At 39.9% G+C, this 18,759-nt stretch overlaps 1 protein-coding gene across 19 annotated transcripts in view; it reads left to right on the top strand.

Moving 5' to 3' along the window:
- Positions 1-18,759, top strand: part of PTPRC (protein tyrosine phosphatase receptor type C) — a 95,982-nt gene that overhangs the window by 44,830 nt on the left and 32,393 nt on the right. For 4 of the 19 annotated variants that reach the window (XM_049807682.1, XM_049807680.1, XM_049807689.1 and 1 more), the window contains exons 2-4: positions 10,464-10,611; positions 17,485-17,580; positions 18,384-18,479. The exons of 4 other annotated variants lie outside the window; for them this stretch is intronic. In XM_049807682.1, coding sequence (XP_049663639.1) covers positions 10,464-10,611; positions 17,485-17,580; positions 18,384-18,479 — 340 coding nt within the window. Of the gene's footprint in view, positions 1-10,463; positions 10,612-17,426; positions 17,581-18,383; positions 18,480-18,759 lie in introns of all 19 variants that reach the window. 11 more of the 19 variants (XM_049807685.1, XM_049807686.1, XM_049807687.1 and 8 more) reach the window with 5 other exon arrangements.

Consider the following 18,759-nt stretch of genomic DNA (forward strand, 5'->3'; position numbering starts at 1 on the left):
CGTGGAGGTAGTCAGTGTACTACAGTAATCATCTTTTTAAGGGTGGCTCTTTGGACTTTAGATCAATGAACCTTCGGTAATTAAAGAATACTTGAATTAGCAATAGCAGAAATATAAAAGGAAGAAGTATTTGGATGTTTGTACTGGGCAACTCAGATCATCCTAATCCAGGACAGTCACTGGATTTTCTGTGTACAGTGTAATGCTCATGGAAGGTAAAGTATGAACAGACAGATAATAACTGTCTCATACTGTGATGTACCGTGAGGTCTGTGTCATTGTAGAGGCTGCTTGTGTAGTGCTTTGTAGCTAAAAAAGCATGCTAAAAATGAAAGATAAGTCATTAGGGCAACTGCACTTTCTGGTAGTCTAGTTTTGCAAAATTCTATGTTTGCAAATGATGTAGGCTGAAGTGTTAATATTTTTGTACATTGTTACATTTCACCTCACCTCAGTGAGGAAGTTTACACATTTGGGGGCGGGCAGGCCACCTTGCCATGGGAATGGGAAGGCGCTTGCTTACAATGCAAGCTGAGAGCTGGTTTGCTAAGTACAGAGCAGTGCTCTGCAAAATGGAGATAAAATTAAGGCACCCACATCCTGTGACACCATATAGTTCTTGCAGGCTGCCATTTACCAGGAAATTGAAAGTAGTCCACTAGTTCCAAACACTGTTAAAACACAAAAATGCTTGAAAAGTTAGGCTTGTTTTCGCTTATACTCTGTATAGTTGAATGTGTGCCTTGTGAGCTAGATATGCTGATGCAACTCAGTCTCTTCCTGGTGGTGTCAGAGGAGGAACAAAAACTAGCTGCAGCTACTTGTCTGCCATGTTAGTTTTGAAGGTGAACATGAGTACTTTCTTATATTTTGTAGCTAATGCAACTTTTCTTGTACATCTACAATCATTATTTGCTGTTAGTTCCTGTGTCTGTTCTTATCGTTCTTCAAAAATTGTTAAATATGCAGCTTTAAATTATTAAAAAAATTCAACTGTTTTCCATTTCTGGAATACATAGACATTTCAGATGAAACTATAGACTAGGTGGAAATGAACATTTTCTTTTTATTCTTGTGTTTGGCAGGAATAATGTTAGGAACTTAATTTTTTATTTATCTTTAGCAATAAACTATTAAATGGGGCTGACTGGGTCTATTTTAGAAATTCCTCTGAAATTAGTAGGTTATCATCTGAAAAGAAACATAAGTTTTCATTAAGCTTGCTAGTTTACCTGAAGTCAAACAGTACTCCCCCAGTGAAATCTGGTCAAGACTGGGAAGAAAAACATAGTCCCATGGTCACATGTCACAGGCTTGATGGGCAAGCAAATCTAAATTACTATCTCTCTAGAAGGCTAAACCAATCTCTTTGATCTTGTCACCTCTGAATCTCAGAATTTCTGATCAAGTCAGAAGGTGGGGAGATAGCAAACTGTCAAGGCATCCCAAAATAGGCAACCTAGATGGCATTTCTGAAGCAACTGCAAGTTCATAGTGAAACTGGTGTGAGAACGGGCCAGTGTTTAGGCTATGGAGACTGAACACATCTTTTAGATGGGGATATTTGTGATGTGGAGGCCTCAGCAGAGTCATGGACCAGTTTCCTGGAATGTGACATAGGCAGATGCATGATAAGATAATGAACAGAGCCAGGCAGGAAGAGATCAGCTCCTTGAACATGGGACCATTGCAGTTTAGAGGTAGGCTGCTGAAACTGCTTCAGAAGAGGCAGAGAATCAGGAACTTCTAACCTTTGGGGGAGGGGGGGGGGGGGGGGAGGGCAAGAAGTAGCTGATCACATGTGGCTTTTGCAATTTTAAGCTTCCCAGCAGAGAGTAGCATTGTCTGGTGCATGTGCAGAAAGCAGTGCAGCCCTGCAGGACGTGCAGCTAGCCCCAAACCCCTCTCTTAGCCCATTAATGTATAAGCACTGCATCATAAGCTGTTGTGTCAGCATTAATGCAGAGCCTGGGAAAGAACACATGAAGAGATTTTGTTGGACAAAGTTACTGCTAGAGACCACATTTAACAACAGCTTTGTAACGTCTAAGCGTTCAAATAATTCTTCTTCCCCTTCCTAGTGAGGTGGTGGATTGCAGTGGGTTTTATTTACTCTATGTGATATCTCTATCTCTCTGCCAAACTAGCACATGAAGAGTAAGTGAAACTTCAGGCTGACTAATGGGTAAACACCAACATTGATCTCTCAGTTTTGTCCCCTAAGGTCCAAAGGCAGAAACTTAACAAGACGATGGGAACCCTCCCATGGTTAAGCCACTCAAATCTAAACAGAAGTTGATTTATACTGAAATGGGAGTTTGACCATATGGCTGATTAACTGTAATGACTCATAGCCAAAAAGGATGTGACTACAGGGTACAGCAAACTAAGAAAGAGAGGCCCCTGAACAAGCTGTAACACAGCTAGCTGCAGAAGTAGAATTTTTACAACCGCGTTTGGTAGCGTAGTGCCAAAGCTCATTAACATTGATGAGGTAAAAGATGACTTTCATTAGCAACTGCCAATAACTTGAAGCTGAAAGACAAAATATGCTTGGTGATTAAGCCATTTTAGCATTGTGTACCTTTGCACAAGTAAAACCACCTGGACTCCTGGCTGCAGAGGAGATGCTCCAAAAGGAGGCCCACATTCCTTGTGTAATGTAAACCTTTGTTCACAGGGAGAAAGCCATGGTCAAATGGATTGTCATTGGTCTAATTTGAGAAGTTCCTCATGATAACAAATGCAGTGGGATCCCACTAAGCCATCAGCCACTCACCTCTGCAGAGACAGCTCCTCCACTACAGCCAGTTTCCCAATCACTAGTGATGGGGGATTTGAGCAGGGGGGATGTCAGCTCAGTGTAGGAGATATTGGGGACCTCAGTACCGTTTCTTGCGTTCTTTGGAGAATGCTTCTGTAAAAGTTCCATTTCCATTCATCAGAGAACCATACTCCTTTGGGGCAGCTATCTGCCCCAGACATCTGCCAAAATGAATTGATAGCCTTTAATTCAATTGTCTTTTATACCATCTGCTGTGGACCTAGAGAATTGGCTACTCATCCCCTAACAGAAACACGTTATGTCCTGGTTAGGGAGTTCCATTCCCTGATCACTATATTCCTTATTTTCTTGGGAGTTTACTAATCTTTGTAAAGGTTTTCTTTGGCCCTGTCAGCCTAAAGAGGGGTGGTGGTTTCCTGCCTTATCTTTCACTGCACTATTTCAGATTGCTTTACGCCATCATCGCTGCAGATGCTGCAGATGCTGTTGTTCTGTCCTTAATGTCTTTTGGTCTTGGTTATGTAAATGTACATAAAGAACAATTTATTTCCAAAAGGAAAGAAAGACATCGCATTGTGTTAACAGCACATAATCAATTGATTTTGCAGCAGACATTGCAATGGACAGAACATCATGCATTCTTGACCAGGGAAGTTCCTACAAAACAATCTTGTGGAGCAAAGTGGGAGTCCAGAAGCTAGAATTTTAGTTTTTTATAGATTTTTCAAAGTTTCTGGATGTGAGCGTAATCTTGAAAATCCTAACTGAAATGCTGCAGCCTGTTTGAGTCTTCGGTTATAGTGGTCTCAATTGCCTTGCTAAAGTTAGGCATCATTATAAGTTGTCTTTCATAATTTTAATATGGATGAAACTGCCTTGAAATTTTCAGTTTGCAGTATGAAGTGTTATAAAAACAGACAAATTCACACAGAGTTTGACTGTGGGTGCTGTAGTTTGTGCAGGCTTTTGATCATAGTTCAGATTATCCAAGTACTCCTAACAGCATACATGTTGGTGCAGAGCAGCCCATGGAAAGCCAGGTGATTCCACACTGGAGCTGGACTACATGCACCAAGTGGCAGGCAGAGAAAAGGCTCATGTGCCTTCCCGAGCCAGCAGAGGTGAATGCTGAATTAAGTACTCAGTCCCCATTTCCTATTTGTATTTGTTGCTGGGGTGATATTAGGGATGTTACGTGCTTACACACCGGACTCTTAGCAGTCCTGATTCAGAACATTATCTTAATTCAAACTATGAGCTTCATTCCCACTAAAGTCTATGATGAATCTGTGTGCAGAAGTGCTTTCTTGAACACCTACCACAACTTTTTGTCTTTTTTGGTTTGTTCATATTATCAAATTTGTGTGGCATATATATGAAATGCTTTATAGGTGCTAGATAATGTCTCCAAGTGTCTTAATCTACACAACTGAAAAATTTCTGATATATTCCCTTAGATAAAAATGAAAGAGCAGTTAATTTTACCAGGTCACGTGGTCATAAATTCATCAGTATTTCAACCAAAAGCTGATAAAGTATAGACTTCGAAAGAATAAAATCTTACCCACATTTGCACATACTGTGTCTTTGTGCTTCAGCTTTTTCATTTGTCCTCACAGAAGACATTACACATGCTACTTCCAAACTTCTCCATCTATGTGTATGTATACAGACTGATACTTGTTACAGATCAAATCACATTTCTGACCTCCCACTTCCTAGTGGGAGTTGTTTTTGCTATTGTCATAAGATGTGTAATGGTACTATATACACCTTTCTTATTATTAGAGATCAGAAATGTTTATGGGTCTGCTGAATTTCCTGGCTTGTGCATTGCTGTGCCTATATAAAGAGTATAAAATTATTTGGAGCATGATATTGGATGTTCTCTTAGTATTGGCCTGAGGGCTTTCCCTGGGTCCCTATACTTTGAAAGGTCCATAAAATTCTTTTCCTAAATAAGTTCTTGTCTAGCATCTTAATCTTGTATCTTTGATTTTACTTTTATTTCCCAGACTGCTCGCTTAATATTTTTAAAATAAAAAATTATAATAAAAATGGAAGAAAAGGAAAATACTTATGAAATGCTAATGAAAATGGCTTGCCACGTACAAAAGATGGAAGCATAGACTGTTTATGGTCCTTTTGCCTTGAATTATTTAAAGTGGTACTGAAATTAGTCTTATTCAAATCCCGAGGAATATGAGTTTTAGATTTCACAGGTTCTTTGCTGGAATATGGGGCAGTGTAATCCCTGTGAGTGGAGTCCTCTTCTGAGCCTTTATTTTCATCTCCTGAAACGTTCAGCATACACTGTCTTTCAGAAAAGAATGGTCAGCACAGGGTTTAAAGCAAAATGAGATGAACCTTTTTTTGCCTCTTTTTGCTTGTGGTTATCAGATAGATTGTTAAAGTCAGGGCTCGCATCTCATGTTTGTTGTAATGACCATAGCAAATAGAGAAAGAGAAAAAAAGGACACATTTAAAATACAGGTAACTGCCCAGAGTTGGGCACCAAAATTGATCTGATTTTCAAAAGAAAAATAAATAAGGAAAGAGGATTGAGAAACCACTCAGCTCTCTTTTGAAATCTGTTCATCGTTGCTTCTGGCATGACATGAAGTACAGGTCCTTTCTCGATAGCGCTGGCTCAGCTTCCCTGAAGGGGCAGAGCCCAGGTTTTGCAATCCAGATTTTGAGACAATGAGAGGCTTTTGTATGTGCATGCATAGCATTCTGGGGAGCTCAAGTTCTAGGAGCTTCTCTCTTTGCAGCCCTATGACTGTTCCTGTTTATGCAATCAGACAGGTGTGAGTGTATTTTTTTTATAGCACTTTCAGATCCCTTGTCTGCAAACTTCATAATTTTTAATGAATTTCTAATTGCAGTATGCCAGTTCAGTAGGAAAGTGCCATTATCTCCATTTTGCATGGGATGTTGCAGAGGCACAGACATGGAGGGTACACCTGATCACTCATATAGTAGTAAAATGAGGAACCCCTTGGTAGGACTTGGTCACAGTCCCAACTTTCCTCATGCTGGCTGAGTACAAGATGGATTTCAGGTTATATATCAAATACAGGAAACTTTGATTAATTTAAATACTGGTAATTTCTGCTTTTCAATAAAATATGAATGATTCCATATTAGTTTATATAGGAAATACATATAAATAATTTTTAGCAGGCAGTTTTTCTAAAAAATATTGATATGCTTCACTGAATGATTTACTTTTCAAACAATTTTTGCATGACTAATGGTAGTAGAATATGACCCTTATTATGCTTCTTATCACCATTTTGTGTGTATATTTTACTGTGTTTTAAATTGTGCCCTAACAAGTATACAGTTGATTTAGCTGTTGATCAGTCAATACTGTTTGTCACAGTATTTTATGGAGAACAAAAATGTTATTCAGTAGCATATTTGATGAGTGATATTTAATTCTGATCATTTCTGGCCTGAATGTCTGGAGGAAAAAAAAAATGTCAGGATAGTAACCAAGTAAAGTCACTCTCCCTTGAAACAAAAGGAGTTTGCTGGCTGCAGCTGGCAGACCTGGGAGGGCGAGGAAGCTGCCCGGCAGGCAGAGTCGGTATGGGAACAGTTCTCCACTGAGCTGGGTGATTTTTTTTCCCTCTGTACTCTCTATCCTTTTAAGAAACAGAAGCTAGATATCTATCAGCCAATGCTGGTTAGGATCTTCTCTTCATGCTGGAAGAAATCTGGGTCATAGCAGATGACTGAGACTAGCAGGATAGTTTAGAGCATTGCTGTTTAGAGATGCGAGGCTGGGACTTTGGCTCATGGAGCATAGGGACTGCTGAGGGTCCTGTTAAGCTCGGAGCAAGAGGCTGTAGAAATACAAATGACAGATGGCTGGAAAATGAAATTTTTGTGCCACATCTTTATTCTGATTTGTGCCTTTCTGCTGTAGTTAAGGATCTTTCAAAGGCTGGGGCTGTGCAGGCAGAGTAACTGAGCACAGTAAAAGCCAGCACTGTGCACTGGAGGTACAGAGCAATGCCATGTGTGTTACTCCGCTGTGGAATAAAGCAGCTAGTGTTCTTTAATCCTGAACTGCACAATCATCAGAGAATTCAATTAAACAGTCATGTCATTCTTGTGAGCAGATAGTCAGATCCTCACTCTGACTCCAGTGTGCTCATCTGAACCACGGGCCCTGTTCTCATCAAAGACAGCAGCGGACTCCCTCCAGCCCCAGCCTTGGGCTCTGTAACAGAGATGCTTCAAGTAGCAGCAAACATCACTGCAGTCCTCAGATCACCACTCCTGTGAGCCACTTGGCATCTCCTGCAAGTGTGAGAAATTTTGTATTGAAGGCACTATCAGAAATGTGTGATTTTTGCAGCAATACTGAATTACTGGGAGCTTCACCTTGGTGAGGGGAAGAACTGTTCTGTGGGAACAGGGCAGCTGCTGCCTGTGCATTCACCTGTGTCACTAAACCAGAAGTATTATGTGACTGCAGCTTTGGAAAGACTTGTGGGGCTCTGGGCTGTTTCTGCCCCCAGCCCCTACTGCCGAGGGCCTCGATAGCCAGGTGCTGTCAGAGTGTCAGAGCAGCCCCCAGGAACACCCTGCTACACTTTTGCAGCAGCGTTGAGTGTTGCTCTCTGGTGGGTTGCTCTGTGGTTCATCACACTCTGTCTTGCTGGCATGGGGCTGTTTGCCACCACTCAGCCCTGCTTGCCCTGCCCTCAGGCCTTGGCCAAGGTGAAGCCATGGCACTCCTGTGGTACCTTTATATGTCCTTTTACATAAAAAAAAAATAATCTGCAATGCATAAAAACCAAAGAAATGGCTTGTTAGGGACTAGCTATTTGTGACAGTAAAAGGCTGGGTTTGTGAATTTACAGATTGCTAGATTGTTTGGGGCTCCTGTTTGTAGCATAGATTTTTTCTAAGAATTTGTGAATGCCTGTCTCTAGTTTTGTGGTTGGCTGGTTTGTTTGGTTTTTTAATCCTAATATTCCCTTTGTAACACTTGAAATGTTCCTTTCTTTTTCCCCATCTTGTCTGACTGAAACCTTTCCAGGCATAAGTTGTCTTATACAGCATCCATAGAACATAGCACAAAGCAGTTATGACTGGGATTGAGGAATACTGATATTTCTGCATTATAAATAAAATTAAATTAAGAGGAAGCAACCTCACCTTGAAAATCAGACTTCCATCTAAAACTCTTTACTGGCTCAGAATACCATGTGCATCTAAGGTTACAAAACAAATAAACAAACAAAAAAATTAAAGGAAATGTTATGGTCTCTATTCAGAGCCTATGTGTTTTCTTTCCATTTTTGATTGTACTTTGAATCTATTTTGTAGGAAAGCTATGTATTTGTGTATCTAGGTGAGCTCAGTTGGAGACAGATATTCAGAGCACCTGAATATCAACTATTTATCTCTGTCATCTGCAATCCTCCTTCAGCTCCCCCACAGGCCAGTTAGATATTTTTTTGGGGGGTCTTTAACATAGCAACGGATCAGAGAACAATACTATTACAAAAAGGAAAAGCTCATAGACAGATGTAATTTCTTGAAAGAAATGTTCATTTCTTTTTAAAAATCACTGGCTGCATCTTTTTGAAAATCACTGATTAGATTCCCCACTGACATAATGCTCCCAGTAGGTACAGAGCTGTTGATGCAAGGACTTCATGCTAATAGATCCCTACTAAACAGAATATATTTCTGATTTCAGCAGACTTTATGTTATCAATGGCTAAAATGCTGCTATTCATACAGTACCAAACTGTTTATGGTTTGACCTTTGAGCTGACTAAAGATAGTTTAGAGAAATATTTCCAAGTTGTTTCTGGTTTGCAGAGCAAAGGACCCATTTTCTATTGCTGGCAAAATTACGTGAAAATTAATGTGCAGTCAGGAAGAGGTTTACAATACCAGATAATGCTTTTATCTTGAAGGAACTCAGAGGCAGATGGAGAAGCAAATCAGATATTTAAAGAAACCATGGTCCAATGAGAGTCTGAGATGTAGAAGTTTACCCCTACCTCATACTCACCAACAGTCAGTCAGTTCTTGGCTGCAGCCTCCTTTTCTGGTCAAAACTCTTGAGAACTGAGCTGCCTTCAGCTGTGCTCAGCAGCTTCCCAGGACTAATAGAGTCAGCAATTGCAAAAACATGGGAGTAGGAATTGAGAGAATAATGTAATAGTTGCATGTTCTTTCCTCTTTCTGCTTGCCATAAACAATATGCATTCAGCAAATCCAGAACCAGCCTGTGGGTATCATTAAGCAGAGCAATATGGAGCAAGTGTTTGTTTCTGCTCGTGGCAGATGTGGGAAGGGAAGATCAAGGCAGGTACAGCAGGGCTAGAAAAGTCGTGATGAAAGTGACAACAGACAAGTTTAGTATGGTATCTATGTGAGTCTGGCTCTTGACTCTATACATGCACAAATACTGAAAATGTACAAAAGGCAAAGCAAACATTAGCACAGTTTTTCTTTTGCATGTACCACAAAATTGCCAAGCAAATATCACAGCCAATCTTCGATTCCTCATGTATAGGTGTTTCTTAATGGCTGTGGATGGTCGCCAGGGTTTCATGGTTGAAGTAACTGTTACATTAGGATTTAATATTCTTGCTTCTTGCAGACAATTCACATGGTGACAAGTACTCTCTGCAAAGCATCCTGGACCGTATCCCAAAGATTGGCACCCCCCACTATATCATATTAATGAACCTGTACAACTAAAAATAATTACAAATGCAAATTTGGTGAAAAGGAGTTTAATAGGGAAATTTCATGACTGCACTAGAGAAGTTGTGGTTTAGCACTAAGATACGTCTGATTGCTTGAGCATGTGGGTGCTATGGTAACTCAGTTTCACCATTTGGAAGCACTTAAGCTCTAAACCACAGTATGCTGCACCCTCTTCCTTTCGAGTAGGGTTCTGTAGAAGAAAAACAGAAGTAAACAGCATGAGAGAAACCACAGAGCAGCAAAGCCGTCATTAGCTGTAGTCGTACAAGTGGGTTACCGTAGTTAAAGTCCTCCTGTGAAGACTGAGGATGTCATTTGAAGTGTAGTGCAATTGATAGAAATGCCTTCCTTCTGCCTGCTAAATATACAATATTCCTGGATATTTAAGTTTGCAAGAACTGTGTACTTGGCAGAAAGTATTTGAATTGCTGCTTTTAGTTTTTGTTCTACTTCAGGTTTATGGTTTTGAGAAATTCTAGATATCATTGGTAACAATTGTTGTTTCCATGAAATTAATACTTCTTGAGGGAAATTTCTGTTTTTCTCTGGAAAAATTAAACTCTTAAATTTATTTTGCATCATCTGAATCAGAAAATTCCTTTTTTTAAATAGTCAGAAATATTTCATTTGATTTCAGGTTAGTTGAGAAAAAAAATATTATGTCAGTATTTTTCTTGTGCTTTTCTTCTTATTCTTTCCTTAAGACAGGCTCTGTATGTTAGCAGAAGTTATGCTTGGTATTAATTTGTTTTATCTGATAGATGTTGACAAACTTTGATGTTTGTACTTCCTCCTCTTTCCTGAGCCTGCAGCATTGTGTTCCTCCTTATATCTGCCAGCTGTAAATTATTCTTATTTCTATCTCTTTCTTCTGGCTTCTGCCCTTGTACTTGATTGCTGGTTAATTTGAATTTTTCGCCTTCTCCAGTGCTGTACATGCTGCTTAAGGCTTATAGTTGACTCTGAAATTGAGGAGGAGAGAGACAACTTCTGTCCTGGAAGCTGGACAGCAAGGAGAGGGTCACAGATGGTGGGAAGACTATGCCTTCCACAATGGAATTCAGGTCTGAGCACTGGTAGGTGTCTTGGGAAAGAAAAAGCCTTTGGCTCCCAAGATATATATTTTAACCAAAGATTAAAGGTTGTGGGAAAGACTGACAGGATCAGGCTCTTAGAGAATGATTGCAGTGTGTTAAGGAGCCACTATGGGGGGCAATTATTAGTGAACTTGTATAAAAGGAAATATTTTGAGCAATTCAAATGGAAACTATTTTAATTATCATTTTGGGGAGTCAGAATGAATGTTATATCCTGATGCAAAAAGGAAACAATTTGTATTTCTCAATCAAAATATTTTAGAATTTCTGTTAAATTAAAATTTACAGTTTCAAATTTTTATCCCTAGTTTCTGGTGAAAATAAATATTGTAAATATTGCCTGTGGGAATAGAAATTCTAATATCTATTTATTTTTAATTCTCAGCTACAGTAAATGTATAGCATTCCTATGACTGCTGTAGGGCTATGAAGATTTTTACCAATTGGATTATGGATTACTTTGGAGTGATTTTGTGGCTGCATCTTCAATGACCAAAAGCATATGCATTTTTTTTAGGACCCTCTGAAATGTCCCAGTTACCTGAGAAGTGTCTACATGTTGAACTCAAAAGAGTAATTTTTTTTTTTTACTCAGAGCATGCAAAATTTCATGTATTTTTAATGTAAGCTTTATATGGCATTATTTTAATCAATTTTCAAAAAGCAGCAGTTTGTCCAGAAACTGGGAATGGTTTGGGTTTATTTTTTTTTTTTCTTCCCCAGTGTTAGTGATAAAGAATAAAGTATAATTCTGCAGTCTGTGATTATGAAGGCATTTCAGCACACATGATCCTACCTATAAAATTTGAAGGGTCCTCTGTGGTATAGAATTACTCAGATGTATAAGTGTTTGCTAGCCTATTCATAGGTCTGCCCAGATTTATTTATAAAGTAGCAATGGATCCCTTTATTTCGTGTTTGCAGCAAAAAGAAGCAATAACATCTCTGGCCCTGATGCTCATTTACTTTAAGGTCCCTTTAGCTGGTTCTGGCAGCACAAGGGAGCCTTAAAGTAGGTGTGAATTACATCCTATCCCACTTGAAGTTTAAAAATAAATCAAAGGAGGTTGGCTGGCAGCATTTTGTAAGGCTCCTTGCCTTACTCACCCTTCACCTCCCACCAGGAACTGTTCTTTTTTTTTGCAGTTTAGTATTGGCTTGCAGTGGAGCTGACTAATGTCTGTGCTGTTCACTAGAAGACCCCCTCAAAGAGCTTTACTCCATCTGAACAAGTAGACCACATCCTGTTGCTTTCTGTGCAGATGTGAAGAGCCCTGACCTTGCTGAAGCAGTGCTCTTCAGCTGTAAAAAGAGGGAAGACAGAATCTGGTCCTAGACTAGCTGCTTTTTGTAGGGTGCTGCTCAGTGGGGGTTGCTGGGGTCTGTCCAAGATGCCAAAGTGTGGAGAGATCCTGGGAAAAGGGCAGCAGCTCTGCAGAACCACTAAGCATTTTTCCTGGCAGAAAAACTTGTCTGCCAATGGTTTTGCAGACACAAGGTTGAGAGGAAGGATTACTTCCTCTGCCCCCTCCCCAGGTCTGGCAAAGAAACGCAGAGTGCAGCTGGATGTGAAGAGTATGGTACCACACTAGATAAAACACCAAATGCACTACTAGGAGAAAGGGATCCTCCTCTCCACATTTCTTTATGCTGTGTGCATCAAGGAATGCAATACTGCAGCACTCCTGTGCTCAGAGGGGGCAGCCTGAGCTAATGGCATGCAAGTGCAGTCCCCTGCCCAGCCCACCAGGAAATACAAAACCAGGTCCATTTTACCTACTGTGCAAATTAAGCAGCAGAATGGAGTTAAAAGGCATGTTCCCTGTCACCAGCTAATGTATTTTTGCCCATATAAACATGATAATGTTTTCAGGCTCTTAATGTAGATTAAACAGTATCTCCATTTTATCAGCTGGAGTTTCCTTTAATAACACACATGCACAGGAAGTGTGTGCTGGTGCTTCCTTCTGCTCAAGAAGATCAGACCCTGGACTTACATGGAACACTGTCTTTTAACATGCCCTAGGTCTGAGTTGTCTTCTGCTGAGTCACTTGGTCCTGCCAAGTGGAAAGCATTTTCACTTTATTTGTCTTTCCTGAGAGGACAGCAGCAAGCAGTAACTTCTTACGTTGGTGCGACCACAGTTCACTGCAGTGAGTGCAGTCACTACTGCAGCAGTGATATAGCAGCTCCTGTACCTCCAAATGTGACCTGTACAGCCTACTGTCCTTGGGGTTTGAAGTGTTTGGCTTTTTTTTGTGGCCTGGTTTCTTTCACAGTTTTTCCATTTGCTCTTGTTGAACATTGAAAGGTTTCTTCAAAATACAGTAGTCCCATGTTTCACCCCCAGGGCCTGTACGTCTTTGAGCTTTCAGGAGAAAGGGTGATCAGCTTATCCGTTTTAGGCATATTTCATTGACAGCCTGTCATTCCATCTAAAACCTTTCTTTCAAGCAGCAGCTGCACTCTGTCTGCCAACTGGTAGCTAGAGAGGAAAGGGAACGAAAGTGATTAGCCAAGCTCCCATCTGTCTGTGGGATATGCTGGTTGTATCTTTTTGAAGGGCATCTGACTAAGGCCAGATCTGCTCAAACGTTACTGATGCGTTGCAAATCTTTTGGGTAAGTCAGCAGGAACTAACTGGTGGCCCAATCAAGAGAAGAGAAAGGGAAGCCTAGAAAAGTTCCTTCAGTAGTCAGAACTTTTTGTATATTTTAATTCTTCCACTTGGGTTGTCTGAGCCTATCCTATGGATATTATCTTAAAAATGTCGTATGCGTTTTAAGATGCAGTTTAAGATTTGAGAAAAGGTTTGGGATAGTTCCTTTTTAAACCCAGACCAACTTGCTTAGTTTGGTAATTATCAGGCTTTCATACTGCACAGATGTTTTTTTGGAGTTGGACATCCTTACTAAATTTTAAATATATTCTTAGATTTCAGCCTTCAAGATTCCAGAGTTATGTTTTAGAATATACATGAGTCAACAGTTTTGACTTTGAGGTTAACTTTGGTAACCCGAGGTTAGCTCACACATATTTGTTAGCTGTGGGACATTTTGGGAAAAATAAATTCATTGTAGCGATATGCCTATTAATATTGGAGTAACACAGTCTGGTGTGTTGGGATCCTTCTTTATTTTGTTTCAGTTTACCTAGTATCTCACAGTAAGGTTATATGAGGAAACCTGTCTGCTTTGCTGTTTGAGAGGTTTTTTTTAGTGTTCTGGTGCCACCTATTGAATTCTTTTCAACTGCATCCTGTTACATTGCTATAAAAAAATCATGGAATAGAATAGAATCATAGACCTTTAAAATGCTTAGAAGGACGTAGAACTGCCATGAAATGCTGTTAAAATGCCAGTGCTTATTTGGAGGGAAAAAAGGGCAATCTAGGACTATTATTTTCCAAACTGTTTTAAGAGGTGATCTGCTCTAGTTGACACTGGTCTGAGCAGGGCAGTTAGATTAAATAACCTCTTGAGGTCACTTCCAACCTTGAATTCTATGATTGTGTGTAACATTTAGCATCTCTCACCGTGAGTGAGCAATAAACCTCATGCTATATTTAAGCTAGTAGCATTATTCCTAACTTTACAAGGGAGGGGATTCGGAAAATGACTTTCACAGGAATTTTAAGGAGGTGAATAAGGCAACCAGAAATACAACACTGCGACAAGCTTATGAGCTTTCTTTTGCTTGTATTATCTTCACTTGGAAGAGGGAATCTTGAAGTATAAATTTTTGTCTCCATCGTGTTTGCATTAGAGATCAGTAAACAGCTTGATAAGTATTTCTAAATGTTTCACTAATCTCTGAGCAGAGTTTCATTTAGGACTTTTTCTGCAACTCCTTCTATTCTTTTCTTGGAAACAGTTATTTAAGTGGAAGTTGATCTGTGTAGATGCTCACAGAAAGTTAATTTGGGGCTTGAGGTATATTTAGTGTGCTGAAACAAAGTAAGATTTGGGAAGGAGGGGAAATAATTGATTCTTGAGCTGATAAGCCAGTTGGAGAAAAAATATCATATTATGGAATTTAGAGTGACCAACTGCCAGCTTTCAAACACTGAATTTAAAAAACATGAAAATACATTGAAAATTAATTGCTCATGGCAAATATGAATGAATATACATGTTAGCTTTTACAAGGTTCCTTGGCAGTTTAACGTATACAGTGAGATTATACAGTTGCTGTTAATAAATGTTCCAGTCCTTATCAGAGATTTCAGATGCTGAAGATACATTGATAGTTGAAAAGATCATCTCTATTTTTGTTTCTTATCTGTGACAACTCTCAGGTTAGGAAGCTTCATCTGCTAACATTCTGTAGCTCTGAAAAGTATACATGGTCCTCTGTTTCAGTGGAGATACATAGATACAAATGACTTAACATACTAAAGTTGTTAATATAGTGGCTTCTAAACCAGTGTTATTCAGTCTGTTGTCAGTCTACTGCATTTTTTTACAGATTATATTCTTACAATTAAGAGCAATTTTATTTTGACAGTTTCATATGATTTCAGACAAACTATAGGCAGGCCCATATCCTCATCTCATTGACCAGATTTTAGGCAACACCCATCCCCACTTCAATAAAGAATGAAGTAGCTAGCTCTGTGTTACTATTTCTAGCTGAGCTTCATTTGACTTCTGTTGATGCTTTTTCTTTAAAATATCAAACTACTGGCTTTTTCCAAATTTTAATTTGAATAATGTACAGCCCACAACAAATTGAACTGCTCACTAGAAAAGTACTTACAAGATTTTAGCTTTTGTTTACATTCATCTTTATACCATGTCTTATATACATTTCATGACAGTTCTGAGCATAAAGAAATTGCTCGCTCTCCATAAATGACTTTGTCATCACTGGTCGTGTTTTCTTAATGGCTGTTGCCAGTCTTCTGAACTGTCCATACGGAGTGTGGAATCCATGGTGGCTATTGAGCAGCCAAGACGTGTGCTGCTGCTTGTTGGGTCGATAAGGAAAATCTCTGGAGTCCCAGGAGATCTGCCTATGTTGAGCTTCTGTGTCAGAGATGAGAGACATGGTTTTCATGCTGGCACATGAACAGAGTAACAGAACATGTATCCTTCATAAGTATTGTAGTTTTTCACATAAATCTGGATTTTTGCTTTAAAGATTGAAGGAGTTTATTTTCAGAAGAGTAGAGCTACAACAGTTGTGAAGTACCATGTAGGGAAGCTGAAGTAACAGAGAATAACAGGGAAATTATAAACAGTGAAGCGTTATCTGAAAAACTGTCCTGGTTTCAGCTGGGATAGAGTTAATTGTCTTCCTTGTAGCTGGCACAGTGCTATGTTTTGAGTTCAGTATGCAAAGAATATTGATAACACTGATGTTTTCAGTTGTTGCTAAGTAGTGTTTGGTCTAAAGTCAAGGATTTTTCAGCTTCTCATGCCCAGCCAGCGAGAAAGCTGGAGGGGCACAAGAATTTGGGAGGGGACACAGCCAGGCCACCTGACCCAAAGTGGCATAAATGGGGTATTCAATACCGTGTGACATCACATGTAGTATAGGAACTGGGAAGTGGGGGCGGGGAATCGCCACTCGGGACTAGCCGGGTGTCGGTCGGCGGGTGGTGAGCTATTGCCCTGCGCATAATTTGTACATTCCAATCCTTTTATTATTGCTGTTGTCATTTTATTAGTGTTATCATTATCATTATTAGTTTCTTCCTTTCTGTTCTATTAAACCGTTCTTATATCAACCTATGAGTTTTACTTCTTTTCCCGATTTTCTCCCCTATCCCACTAAGGGGGGGAGGAAGTGAGTGAGTGGCTGCGTGGTGCTTAGTTGCTGGCTGGGGTTAAACCATGACAAAACCACACATGTCCGTGTCCCCTCCCTCCTCCCCCCCCCCCCCCCCCCCAAAAAAAAAAAAAAAAAAAAAATCATCAAAGAAACATAGTGGGAAACAACTAGTAGAAAAAGGGAGAGAAAGGAAGAGCCAAACAAGCTGATGAAAGTTTGTGGACAGTCACAGCAAGGAATGTGTGAATAAGTGGGTTTGTTCCTTGCTGAAAGCATAGCAGGCTGTGTTAGAGACATCTTGAGGGAACAGACATACTTTTGGGATGGATTTCAGGATTCTTATGTCAAAGTGGAAGCTTCTAATCCTCAAAATGAGTAAAAGATATAGTGATGAGAACAAACTCATTGTTCCAGCCATTGCCATTTATTTTTGTCTCCCTTTCTTGCAACAGAAATTTTACATTACACAAATACAAAATTTTTGGGGGTCAGGATTTCAAAGCAGAGTGTAAAATTGAGGCTTGTTTTTATAGGTGTGAAAAGATCATAGCTCCCGGTTCAAGTCAGGAGGTAATTTATAACATAGAGATAAAAGTTATTTGGAGAGATTTTTAAATATCAGCAGGATGGTCCAGGAAGGGCACTGCCATTTAGAAATTAATATTAGGGAAAGTAAATGGCTTTCAGGAATGTCGAGGCTTGGCTTTCCAGCTCTTGTATAGTGAGGATTATATACAGGTAGGTTTTTTCCTAGACAATGAGAAAAATGTGTTGGTATCTCTTCTTAGCAGTAAAATAATTTTTCATTCAGTGAAAAGTCACCCTCTATTTGTTGATATTGCTTGTACTTGTATACACTTGCTGTGTGATGATGCAAAATATGTTGAGGCTTTTAGCTTTTGGTATTGCAAAATGCATTGATAAACATGAAAACATTTAACTATCTCCCAGTCAAATCTATCCTGAAAAATGTGGTTCAGAGAGAGCCATACAAACCATTGGCCTTTTTCTAATATAGATGAACTTCTCACCTTCATGTATCGCTCACCTGGTGATATCTTTTCCTCACTGTGCAGCAGCAGATGAAAATCTGGCAAACACCAGCTCTCCCTCCTCTGTGTCACCTCCACCTGCACGCTCCACATCACTCTCACCTCCAGGCACCGGTGAAGGTAACGGTGAATTCAGGACCATGGCATTGCTGCTCTTCTGCTTTAGCTGAACTGGCATCTACTTCTATCATACATTGGTTAACTTCATCACTGTTAAAACAAGCTGGTGATTTATGTTGTCTGAAGTCAATTATATTACTGCAAAATTTGTTAACATGATGAGGACATATTTAGGTTTTTTATTTTAATTAAGTCAAAGGTGGGGATTTGAAACATGTTTTTCAAAGAAAGCAGTTGTTATGAGTTCATGTTTTCCTTATGGACACCTCTTCCCCTTGAGCTCTCAGATGAGATTTCATACTGAGCTGTCACAGTGACACTTTCCTGCAATTCATGCAGAGCTCCTCGGGCACCACAGCAGTATTTGATGATTGTGGGAAGAGGGTCCTTCTTGGGTCAACAACACGAAACAAAAATACCCCAATCAGTCTGGGGTTTTTGCAAGCTGCACATTAATTCATCCCCTTCAGCTGGTGTTTTCAAACACCTGAAATCAGTGCATCCCCCACACCTTGCTAAAGGATGATCAAACCTCTTCGCCACAAAGGCATCCCAGACATACTGGTGGAAATTTGGACTTAGTGGTCTTGCAGACCTAATTGCAAGCCATGCTCTTGCAATAAATCCAAGCAGATGTGCTGCACAGCCTGTGCAGGAACTGGAGAGCAATGTAGATGTGTTCTTTTTGCCGGTGCTGGAGGGAGAAATATAATTCAGAGAGCAGCTGGCAGTCTTTCCGCTTGCAATGAGTTTCTCACTTTCATGCATTGCTCACCTGATGATATCTTTTCCCCACTGTGCAGCAGGAGATGAAAATCTGGCAAACACCAGCTCTCCCTCCCTTATGTCACCTCCACCTGCACGCTCCACATCACTCTCACCTCCAGGCACCACTGAAGGTAACGATGAATTTGGGAGTGCAGCATTGCTGCTCTTCTCCTGTTTCAGCTGAACTGGCATCCACTGCAGCCTTCCTGATGCTGTCTCCACCCCTCAGGCTGCACAGCACAGACTCCTGTCTCAAGAAAGAGTGATTTTTAATGTGACCAATATTACTTAAGAATGCGCAATTCCCTGGGGAAAGCTCAGCTGATAGTTGGAAGGAAAGAATGTTTCTTTTTGTATTTTTGGCATATGATTGTGTTCAATTCCTTGAAAGTTTAATTTACACTTTTTCTC

Source organism: Accipiter gentilis, chromosome 8 (assembly GCF_929443795.1).
Source record: "Accipiter gentilis chromosome 8, bAccGen1.1, whole genome shotgun sequence".
In the NCBI taxonomy this organism is placed as follows: domain Eukaryota; kingdom Metazoa; phylum Chordata; class Aves; order Accipitriformes; family Accipitridae; genus Astur; species Astur gentilis.